Genomic DNA, 12,111 nt, shown 5'->3' on the forward strand with positions numbered 1-12,111 from the left:
GGTGGGGGGCCGTCCGAGACTGAGACCTGCTTCCTCGCTGCCCCTGAGCGGAGCCTCGGCCGCCACAGGTGAGTGTGCGCCCTCGGAGGGGGCTCGGGCGGCCGCGCCGAGAGCCCGCCGCCAGCCTGCCCGTGCCTGCGCCCACGTCGTGGGTCCTCGCTCTGGTCGCTGACACCTGTGGCCCAGGTGACGGTCCTCCTCCCTGACGCAGCCTATCCAGCGGGGTTCGGGGGCTTGTGCCGACCCCACCTCCCGGCCCCCGTCCTGAGTGCAGCGTCCGTCTGACAGGACCTGCTGTGCCCCTCCACCCCCGAGCCGTCCGGAACCACCCCACCTCCCGCCGCGAGACCACGCAAGCTAGGCTTGGGGAGGGCAGCTTGCCTCCGTATAGTTTGGTTAGTTGGAGTGATGGTATTGTTTTTTAATGTAGATTATTCTCGGACTGGTTTCGTGTAGAGTAGGTACCCTTTAGAAAACTGTGTCCCTTGAAACCTGTGTTTTAGAGAGTATATGGTGAGAGAGAGAGAGAGAGACAGACAGACAGAAAAGCCCGGATCCTTCAGTGCCTTACCATGGGTCATCTCGGGCTTTGTGCCGTCAAAATACGTACTTTCCTCTTGTAACTGCGAATGCTGCTTTCATAGGAGTTACTCTCAGCCGCCCCGGGTTGCCGCCCCTTCTCTGCTGAACGCACTCATTTATGGGATCTTTGGAGCAGACTTTTTAGTTACTTTTGAAAGCATTCTATATGTTCTAGAATGTGTGCGATGGATGTTTGCCGCCCGTCACAGTGATAAGAACCTAAGGGGTCAGTCTTGTTAGCGTTCTTTCCGGCCAAAATATTTCAAGATGACGCCCCATTTTCTTTCCCAAAAGAGATGGTCTTGTAATCAGTGAGTTCTTAGGACCAAGAAATAGCATCAGAACTCTTTGTCTTGTAGTGATATTAATAACTTGGTAAATAACATGCGGTTAAAAAGAGGGGGGAGCACTGCTGATCACCTTTCCAACATTTCTAGCCCCTGAAATGCTATAAAACGCTCTTTTGTGGCGTTGGTTATTGGAGAAGCTTTTACATTTAACACCAGGAAAACTATGTGACATACATGGAAGCCTACTTCTTGTTTTGAAACTAGTGTTACAATTTGACAAATATAGAGGGTTGCAGAATTATATAGACTACTGTATTAATATTGAAATGATATTTAAAACTTTTAATTTTTTAAGCAACTTGTTTATAAAAGTGGATCAAGTTTGTATGGTCGAAGTCAACAACAGTCTAAATAGATACTGCTTGGGGTGTATAGCAATAGAACTTTAATGTGGCTTTTAATTTACATTTTTTAAAAACAGTCTTATTCGCACTTCATCCACATCATACAATTCAATACTTCAACCACATAAAAAAGTTATACCATTGTCCCCATATTCACTTCTAGAACATCTTCCTCCCTATAGTCATTGTTATTCATATTTTTTAATAGTGGCAAAAATATACACAACAGAAGGTTCTCCAATTCCACAACCTCTATTTGTCTAATTCAGTGTCATTGATTATACTCTGTGTTTTATAACCGTCATTGGTATCCTTTTCCAAATTATTCTCCCACCATTGAGGTGAACTCAATGCCCCCTATGCAGCAGCTCTTTCCCCTTCACCTATGGTAACCATTGATGAAGTTTAAATTTACATTTTAGTCACCATCTGCATTAAACTGAAAATTATGTACTTGCCCATCTGTTGAAGGAAAGTTGACCAAATACATATAAAATAAACAATATATTTTTTTCCAAGCAAGCTCCCTGCCCCCCCCCCCTTTTTTTTAGTGATATCTATTTGGTGCTTGTATATGTATCATGTGATGATTATAAAGATCAGAAAAATGCATGCCATGTGTGATGATTATAAAGATCAGAAAAATTCATGCCATGCTCTGATTGGTCATGGAGCACTCATTTATTCGTTCTGCTTGCTCATCAGCCTTAATGACTGACATTAAATTGGCATCATGGTTGCTTTCATATTTCAGAGATGAACGTTCTGAAAATTGCTTATCTAGTGAAAGGCACCTTTTCAGGTTACACGCTTGCTTTACTGCAATGCCTCAGGGAAGATGCATGGCCAAGGTTCACACTCTGTTTTTATTTTTGGAAGTAAGATTTGTATAACTATTTTAAAAGCATTTCCAGGCATCCAGCAATCCTCCTGACCTTTTAGCCCGTGTTCATAGTCTATGCTTGTTTCCTCCTCCCAAGCAAAAAGCCATTCCTAAAGTGAATCGAGGATAACTTTCCTGGGACACTTCAGCATTTTCAAGGGCTCTTTCTGTATCTTACTTCCCTTTTTTTTTTTTTTTTAGTGTGCTTCCTGCAACTCAGTAAGTGCTCCCTAGCTTTTTCTCGAGTGAATGATTTATGCACATTGTTAAAGGATAAGAGTGCAGGGACTGTATTTTTTTGTTTGGAGAGAGAATACAGATTGTAGAACTCAAGTATTTTGATCTCTTTGTGAAGTGCTATACTGTATCACATATTAAAATGTTAAGACTTTTGTTGTAAATCTTGAGTTTTTAATATTAGATTTAAAAAATTTGGCTCTGTCGAGTTGATTTGAAATTTCACCTTGTGTGTTCTTCAGTTTAAATAAATGAATTCAGCCATTAGCAAACTCAGACCGTCAAACTATGTAACCAAAGGGGCGGTTTGCTAAGATAGCTCAAAGGGAACGCTTAAGGAGTGGAAAATCGGTCATTGCTTGCGACTATTTTACTCTCCAATACTCTGTGTAACCAAGAGTCCAAATTTCTGGACTGTGTCTTTTTATCAATAAGCTTTACTATTTTTGGTGACTAAAATTTGCTCTGTCAACCTTTCTTGAAATTTTTTTCAAAAAGTGCCAGATACCATGCCAGGTAAAGTCCCTTGCAGTCTTTCTACATGTAGATCTAGCAATGATGAAAGATAAAGCTTGTTAATTAGATAGCCATACATTTACAGTGGTGGCATTGGTCTTGTTGTGAGGTGGCATGGGGTTGGCTCTGTCTTGTAGTGACCCTGTGTTGTACAGAAGAAAACACTGTCCCCTCTTAAGCCATCCTCAGAGTCCTTGTGGAGCTCTCGTTGTTGCTATTGCTATGTCAAGCCATCTCTTTGGGGTGGGGGGGGTTGCGGTCTTCTTTTTTCACTGACTCTACCAATCATGACATCCGTCTCCAGTGGCTGGTTCCTACTGACAGCATGTTCAAAATATGTGAGGTGAAGTCTTGCCACTGTGCCTTTTAAGGAGAATTCTGCCTTCTTACTTCTTCCAAGACCAATTTGCTCATTCTTCTGGCCGTCCATGGACTATATAAATGTCTTTGCCAACACCACCATTTGGATGCATCAGCTCTTTTTTTGGTCTTCCTTATAGACTTAGAGACTATGAAAGGATTAGGAAAATTATTTTTGTCTGATACTTGGTTGCCTAAGGGTGTGTTGTCATTATTTTCAGTAAACAAATTGTTACTTTGAAGACTCATTCAGGTCATTTGTTGATATGGCCTTGGATTGACTTTACATTTCTTTTAGAAAATGACACTTAATTTTTGCCTAAGGAATTTTATCTGACTTGAAAGGGAACGTCATAACACAGAAGAAAATCGCCTATATGTAAGTAGCTATGGGTCAGCATTGACTGCATGGCAGTGGGTTTGTTTGGTTTTCCTACCCTCTATTCGCACCTTACCTCTGTAACTTTAAATTCTTGCAGGATTAATCGAAGACAGTGGCATAACTACTTCGTTGTTTCCCAAAGTGGGCAATACTGCCCCTGGGTAGCGCTGGAACAATCCAGGTGGCTGCAAAAGCAGATACCTACACTTTATCCTTAATTATTGGCTAGTAGAAAAATTTTTAATTGCCAAGGGAGCAGTGGGTAATTTTTTTTTCTTCTGAAAGGGGGAAATAGGCAAAGTAAATTTGGGAACTTACGTCTGCCTGATTTAAAATCCTGGCATGATTACTTACTAGCTGTTGACTGACATAATCACTTACACTCATTTTCCTTGGTTTTCTCATTTGTGAACTGGAGGCAATAATAGTTCTCCTCTTACAGATTTGTCACATAGATCAAACAGGACACTTTGTATAAGAGGCTTATAACGGAATGGATTTGTTCTGGTACATAGTAATGCTCAAAAATCTGTATTATTGGTGGCATGTAACCTCAAATCAATTTTATGCAATAAATAGATGAAAAACATACTAACAGCCATAACAAATCATTTCTGTTGACCAGGTCCAGTGTTTCACCCGGTAACAAAAACAAACCACAAGTCATTTTTCCAGCTATTTATTCTCAGATTCTATTCGGGACTCATTGATGTGGTGTTATTTTTCAAATGTCTGAGCAGTATGGCACCATTGAAAAGCTCAGATGTTATGACTGTGCTTAGGAGTGGGTTTGTTGTGGGACAGTATTTATATCCACACTTGACATTTTTTCACATCTTATCAAATTACTTGCAAAGGACCAATGTGTGCTTTCCCCAACAGTACAGGGGAAGACCTGTGTTCTCAGACCTGTGCCCAGAGCCAGGTCCCTCACTTGAATCAGATTGGCATGTCTGAAGAGGCAGGGTCAGGACAACTGCCTTGGGCAGGGGGTGGAGTCTGAAAACGATTTTGGAGTAGTGGTCTCTGGTTAGGTTGAGGCACTAACTACAGTGATAGGTTATAGGCAACTGAAGGCACACCAGCTTCTAGACAATTAGAATGAAGAAGCCAATAGAAAATCTGCATATAAGACAGAAGTGAAGGGACTAGGGACCAACCTACTTGCAAACCATCCGCAAGGGGATGCTATTCATTTGTACCAGGCACAACCATTGGCCAATTTGCTTTCCCCTTTACTCTCAATGACAGCAGTTCTCACACATTATTGGCACCTGCGTCAGACCCTCCGGTCCTTTCCTCTTCCCTCCATTCACCTGGCTCTCTTGGATTTGTCACTGAGAAAGCATGTCAAACAGAAAAACGAGATTTAATTTTGTAATACACTATTTGCTTTATTTCACTTGGAAGTCACATTGCAATTTTATATTGAGTACTTGCTGAGCCCTGGTGGCGCAATGGGCTACATTGTTGGGCTGCTAACCACAAGGTTAGCAGTTTGAGCCTGCCAGGTGCTCCGTGGGAGAAAGATGAGGCTGTCTGCTATCAAGTTGTAAATCCTGTTTTGTTTTGCAGGGTTGCTCTTAGGAGTTGGAATCTACTCAATGGCAGTGAGATTGGTTTTTGTTTCGAGACCATTTAAGTGCAAACTTTTGTGTTAGCGTTTTCTATATAGAAACGTTAAGGAAAGATGCACTTACATGTATTGAAGATCTCCCCTATTCTGCTGGGTGTGCTTTGGGCACATATGCCACAAAAGACCTCTTAAAGTGTTGGAGAGCAAAGATACCACTTGGAGGATTAAGTTGTGCTGCCTGACCCATCCACTTGAAAGCATATACCCAGTGCCTTTGAGTTGATTCTCTCATTGTAGCCCTAGTTAGTTAGGGTTTCCGAGACTGTAAATCTTCAAGGGAGCAGCCAGCCTCATCTTTATCCCACAGAGCAGCAGGTAAATTTGAACTGCTGATTGTGCTGTTAGTAGGCCAACGCTTAAGCCCTAACACCTCTGCTGTAACTAAAAATAGACAAGTGCTTTGTGATGAAAGTTCACAGTAAATTGCCATAGGATTTTAGAAGAGGGAGAGTTTGTTTTGAACGGAGGACTTGAGGAGACACACTGGGAGAACTGCCACGCGAGCACCTGGGCTTTGACTCGTGTCAGACTTGGACGTGGGAACTATCAGGTTACTCTGGAGGCGTGGGCATGGCCCACGCAAGTGTGCAGAAGCTGGAACGTGTGAGTTTAGAGACTAGAAGGTGCCTTGGGTGCTTTTTGAATGAGCCCTGGAAAGTACTTTAAAGCACTCTTAAAGCACCCTTTGTAGAACTTGTTCTTAAACCAAAAACCCCACAAAAACCTAAACTCACTGACTTCACATGGGTGCTGCCTCATGGCAACCTCATAGAACAGAGTAGAACTGCTCCTGTAGGTTTCCAAGACTGTAAATCTGTGCAAATAGAAAGTCTCATCTTTCTCCTGTGGAGCAGCTCGTGATTTTGAACTGCTGACCTTGTGGTTGGCAGCCTAATGCATAACCCGCTAAGCCACTTATCCTTAAAGAGCGAAGTAAGATGACGATGTTTCCTTTCTTTTTCAGCTTGCAATTGAGCATGAGTCTTCTTATGATTAGTGAGAATGTAAAGTTGGCTCGGGAATACGCCTTACTGGGGAACTATGACTCTGCGATGGTCTATTATCAGGGAGTTCTTGATCAAATGAACAAGTACCTCTACTCAGTCAAAGATACATACCTCCAGCAGAAGTGGCAACAGGTGAGAGTCATGTCTGCTGTGCGTGTGAATGGTCGGGTGCACATAAGGGAATATTTAAATAGATTGTGTAATTTATTACATTGATTCGCATGTAATGTTACTTGGAAATTTCTTGTATTAATAGCCCATGTTCATTATCAATATTACAAACTCTATTACAATGGTTGGATTCTAATAGATTTTTTTACAAGTGATAGGTTTGAAATTTTTTCGAGAGTAGATTTTTACTTGGTAAAGTGTAGAGTTGATTTTAAGCCTTTGTTGAAATTGTTAAGAACACTTGCATCTCACTGGTACCATTCTCCCTCTAGCATCTTATAAAGCAGACCATATTTGAATCTCAATGGAAATTTGCAAACGGAAACTATAGATTTATAGACCTAGTTGAGGATGCCATCTATAGCAATTTTCCACTATGTCACAAAAGGAGAAATGATAAAGAAATTAGAAGTGGTTAAAAATAAGAAGAAAAAAAAAGAAGTGGTTTTCGGAGCTAGTCTTATAAGTAGAATATTCTCCTTCAGATTTCTACTGAACTTTTTTCCCCCTCCATTTTCCATAACCATTTCCATAAATGCTTAACCATTTTCCATAAATCTGCTCCACCATAGTACTTACTTTTTTTTTAACACGCAAAATAGTTTTTATTCTGGATTGAACAAAATTTAAAGTCCAAACAAGCACTGCCCATAAGATCTTTTACAATTGTTGCTTAATAGCTGTGGGTAAGTCTGAGTGCTCTTAAATTTGTCAGTATGTTTGGCAATTACTGATAATAATCATGAAGTTGTAAGAAGAAACGATCGCAATGAGTTCATGCTTGACAGACGTCTGACGTCTGAAGACACCTGGATAACACAGTCCCTCTCATGAAAGCACCAGTATAGCTTTCTTTAGACATTAAGAACAACTTGTCCATGCTCTCCATGTGAACTCCAATTCTGTGAGGTTCGAATCGAAGGAAGAGACTCAGGGTAAAATAAATCGTTGCCAGCGGGTCAAAGCTGAAATCCACTCGAGGTTTTCATCAAACACCTGCCCCCCGCCCCTGTTCCACTGAAGTTGTTCAGAGTCTACTGGCTACGCCTCTCGCTGCCCTCGCCGCTTTGGCTTTGTTTTTCCCCTTATTTTCTTGCTTTGCCTTCCGCTTTTTTCTCTGACTCGGGTTCATCCATAGCAGGTACTGTCCGTGCTGGTCTAGAAGGCTCTTCTTCTCCTTTTTTTAAAATAAATCATTTTATTAGGGGCTCATACAACTCTTATCACAATCCATACATACAATTGTGTAAAGCACATTTGTACATTCATTGGCCTCATCATTCTCAAAACATTTGCTCTCCACATAAGCCCCTGGCATCAGCTCCTCATTTTAGCCCCTCCGTCCCCACTCCCCTCTCCCTCATGAACCCTTGATAATTTATAAATTATTATTTTGTCATATCTTACACCGTCCGAAGTCTTCCTTCACCCACTTTTCTGTTGTCCATCCCCCAGGGAGGAGTTTATATGTAGATCTCTGTAATTGGTTCCCCCTTTCTCCCCCAACCTCCCTCCACCCTCCCAGTATCGCCACTCTCACCACTGGTCCTGAAGGGATCATCTGGATTCCCTGTGTTTCCAGTTCCTATTTGTACCAGTGTATATCCTCTGATCTAGCCAGATTTGTAAGGTACAGTTGGGATCATGATGGTGGGGCCAGGAGGAGGCATTTAGGAACTAGAGGAAAGTTGTATGTTTGTTTCATTGTTGCTACATTGCACCCTGACTGGCTCATCTCTCCCCGTGACCCTTCTGTAAGGGGATGTCCAGTTGCCTACAGATGGGCTATGGGTCCCTCATTCACAATGATATGATTTTTTGTTCTTTGATATCTGATAGCTGGTCCCTTCGACACCTCGTGGTCACACAGGCTGGTGTGCTTCTTCCATGTGGGCTTTGTTGCTTCTGAGCTAGATGGCCGCTTGTTTACCTTCAAGCCTTTAAGACGCTATATCTTTTGATAGCCTGACACCATCAGCTTTCTTCACCACATTTGCTTATGCACCCATTTGTCTTCAGCGATCGATCGTATCAGGGAGGTGAGCACACAATGATAAGATTTTGTGTTCTTTGATGTCTGATAACTGATCCCTTTGGCACCTCGTAATCACACACACTGGTGTGTTCTTCCATGTGGGCTTTGTTGCTTTTCAGCTAGATGGCCGCTTGTTTACCTTCCAGCCTAGAAGGCTTGTCTTAGTCCTCTTAATATCATTCTCCATTTTCATGCCATCCTCACCTTTTTCTTCACTCCCTTCACACTGCACTTTCTCTTGGCAATGTCTGCGCACTACACAGTTGGTATCTCTTGAACATCTTTCATTAAAGCATCACCATCTACTTTGAGAATGTTTTTAAGTCTGTTGAGCACCTTGGGGGCTTTCTTTTTTTCTCTTTTCAGCATACATTTTCCTTTTCCACTTACTCTGTAAACTTATAGCCATGTTTTACCTGGGCAAGTGTTTTGATCTCACGCGCAGCAAATAGATCCAAACTACTTTGATTACCTGAATGGGAAACCATTTTATTTCATAAGGAGTCCTAAGTTTGTTACTAAAAGTCTTTCAAGACCTTTTACTCTTATGCATTTATTTTAAAAGTATTTCCGTAAAGGTACCTTTTAATGCAAAGATACTTATTACTGACGTATTTAATTTTAAAATAAGACATTCCTAACTTTAGATGATATTTTAATTGTTTATAATGGAAGTCTGCAGAATACTAAAGTACTGACAACTTGCAGGTGCCTAAATTCATTGTTATGCAAATAGACCCTGATTTTGAAGCCACTGCACTACCCCTTCTGGGCATAAATTCTTGATCCCAGCCAACTTCATTGGCTGCAAGTGCAGGTTTTAAGTCATTGAAAAGACGCCCAGCCTTTCCTTGCACTAACCTGAAACCAACCCCACTTTCATTGAATCTCTCCAACTCATAGCAACCAAGTAGAGAGTTTTGGAGGCTTTGTAAATGTGACACACGCAGATAGCTTATCTTTCTCCCGTGGAGCACCTGGTGGATTTCAACTGCCAGCCTTACGGTGACCAGTCCCAGCATCTTAATAATGGCTCAATAATCTTGTTTTCAAATACAAAATTAACTGACAAAAATGAATTAAGACCCTGACTAATTATTTCTTAACAGATTGAAAAGTTTGCTATCCTTTAAAGTTTGACAAAAAGAATGTCTTTTGCTAATTACACCTTGATTTCTATGCTTATTTACTGTTGGTTTCTATACTGTTTTCTTTTTAAAATGCTGATCAGAACTCACTAATTTCATAATTCACTAGTATATTGGAACATAAATGATTTGGAAAATGCAGTTTCAGAAGACACATACATGTCTGCATATACATCCAATTAAGATAGTTTTAAAGCAGCAGTTTGGGCTCAGTGTAAACACATGATACAATCGAATATCTTGAATTATTGATGTCTGATGTCCAAATGAAAGTTTCTGTTATATCTGATAAGTTGCCCTAGTTTAATCTAGGCAGTCATTATAGAAATGTAAAGAGCCATATTCGCCTTTGCAATCAGGTTTGGCAGGAAATAAGTGTGGAAGCAAAACATGTTAAGGATATCATGAAGACTCTGGAGAGCTTTAAACTGGACAACACACCCTTGAAAGCTGCCCAGCATGAGCTTCCGAGTTCTGAGGGAGAAGTCTGGTCCTTGCCTGTACCTGTTGAGCGAAGGTAAGTGGGGACCTGCTGAGAAACAAATTAGCCCAAGGAATCTGACACACTGCTTATATATGTAGAGGGCAGAACTAGGGAGCTGAGAAACAAAATTGGGGAGGGAATTCATTCATTCATTCATTCATTCATCCATTTATTTACCAGTGCCATTTTATAAGTCTAATTGTTTTATCATGTGACTCTGATCTGTTTCAATAAGTTAATTGTAACTGGAAATGCTAAAAACGGGCTTTGGTGAATGAACCTCAAGTAGTAGATAGGGGTTTGGAAATGGATATAGCTGAGAAGTGCTCATGCACTAGCCCAAAGGGTGCCTATTTGAACCCCATGCCAACCCTGCCCCCACCCCCAGGCTCCTAGAAAGGCAGGATTAGTAGCTGCTGCCGCATGGCCAGCTCTTGAGAATCCTGGAGCAGTTCCACTCGGCACACACACGCCTGCTAGGAGTTGGGCATCAACTTGATGGTAACTGACAACAATAGTAGCTTGTCTGCGTCTTTAAGAAAACCAGCCAGCCTTTGTAGGCCTCAGGTAAGGAGCCCTGGTGGCACAGTGGTTAAGTGCTCGGCTGCAGTGGAAAGGTTGGTTGAACCCCCTAGCCACTCCAAATAGAAGGATGTGGCTGTCTTCTTCTGTAAAGATCACAGCCTTGGAAATCTTGTGGGGCAGTTCTGCTCTGTCCTATAGGGTCCCTGTGAATCGGAATCAACTCACTGGCAGTGGGTTGGGCCTCAGGTCTTACTCTCTGTAAAGTGAAGGACTTGGACACAAACAATGGTCTCTAAACAAGCTGTCAAAGCCTCAAGTCTACTGCTGCTGGACCAGAAAATAGACTTCAAAAAAAAATTTTTTTTTCCCCCTGGGGAAAGAAAGTGGTGTTACCAAACCCAGGGATAAGGGAACAACAAATGATCCAAAAAAATAACTGGCGAGGAGGGTATAAGAGGCAGGGCTTGAGCAAGGGCAATGTAACTGATAGAAATTACTGAAACCCAAATGGAGGCTAAGCATGATAGTGGGAAAAGAGGAAAGTAAAAGGAAATAGAGGAAAGAACTAGGAGGCAAAGGGCATTGATAGAGGTCTAAATACAAGCATGTACATATGTAGATATATTTATATATGATGATGGGGAAATATATCAGTGTGCATATTTTTATAGGTTTAATATTAAGGTAGCAGATGGACATTGGGCCTCCACTCAAGTACTCCCTAAATGCAACAACACTTTGTTCTATTAACCTGGCATTCTATGATGCTCACCTTCCCAACACGATTGCTGAAGACAAATGTGTGCATAGCAAATGTGGTGAAGAAAGTGATGGCGCCCGGCTATCAGAAGATACAGTGTCTGCGATCTTAAAGGCGTAAAGGTGAACAAGCGGCCATCTAGCTCAGCAGCAACAAAGCCCACATGGAAGAAGCACACCAGCCTGTGTGATCACAAGGTGTTGAAGGGATCAGGTATCAGGCATCAAAGAACAAAAAGTCATATCATTGTGAATGAGGGGGACTGCGGAGTGGGGACCCAAAGCCCGTCATCTGTAGGCAACTGGACATCCCCTTACAAAAGGGTTTCAGGGAGAAGACGAGCCAGTCAGGGTGGAGTGTAGCACTGATGAAACATAGAACTTTCCTCTAGTTCTTAAAATGCTTCCTCTCCCCCACTATCATGATCCCAATTCTACCTTATAAATCTGGCTTGACCAGAAGATGTACACTGGTACAGATAGGAACTGGAAACACAGGGAATCCAGGACAGATGATCCCTTCAGGACCAGTGGTGAGAGTGCCCATACCAAGAGGGTGGAGGGAAGATGGGGTAGAAAGGGGGAACTCATTACAAGGATCTACATATAACCCCCTTCCTGGAGGATGGACAACAGATGAGTGGGTGAAGGGAGATGTTGGACAGTGTAAGACATGACAAAATAATAATAAT

The 12,111-nt window shown here is 41.8% G+C and overlaps 1 protein-coding gene and 1 pseudogene across 2 annotated transcripts in view; one reads left to right on the top strand and one right to left on the bottom strand.

Annotated features, from left to right (window-relative positions):
• Window positions 1–6: 6 nt before the first annotated feature.
• Window positions 7–12,111, top strand: part of KATNA1 (katanin catalytic subunit A1) — a 25,790-nt gene continuing 13,685 nt past the window's right edge. The window contains exons 1-3 of one of the 2 annotated variants that reach the window (XM_004701952.3): window positions 7–68; window positions 6,255–6,429; window positions 10,011–10,168. In XM_004701952.3, the coding sequence (XP_004702009.1) occupies window positions 6,268–6,429; window positions 10,011–10,168 (320 nt within the window). In that variant the 5' untranslated portion in view covers window positions 7–68; window positions 6,255–6,267. Of the gene's footprint in view, window positions 69–3,480; window positions 3,652–6,254; window positions 6,430–10,010; window positions 10,169–12,111 lie in introns of those variants that run through there. The other variant, XM_045294716.1, reaches the window with a different exon arrangement.
• LOC105978530 lies at window positions 7,496–8,912 on the bottom strand (annotated as a pseudogene).

This window comes from Echinops telfairi, unplaced genomic scaffold (genome assembly GCF_000313985.2).
Source record: "Echinops telfairi isolate 266 unplaced genomic scaffold, ASM31398v2 ScPeMD7_3533;HRSCAF=4204_0, whole genome shotgun sequence".
In the NCBI taxonomy this organism is placed as follows: Eukaryota; Metazoa; Chordata; class Mammalia; order Afrosoricida; family Tenrecidae; genus Echinops; species Echinops telfairi.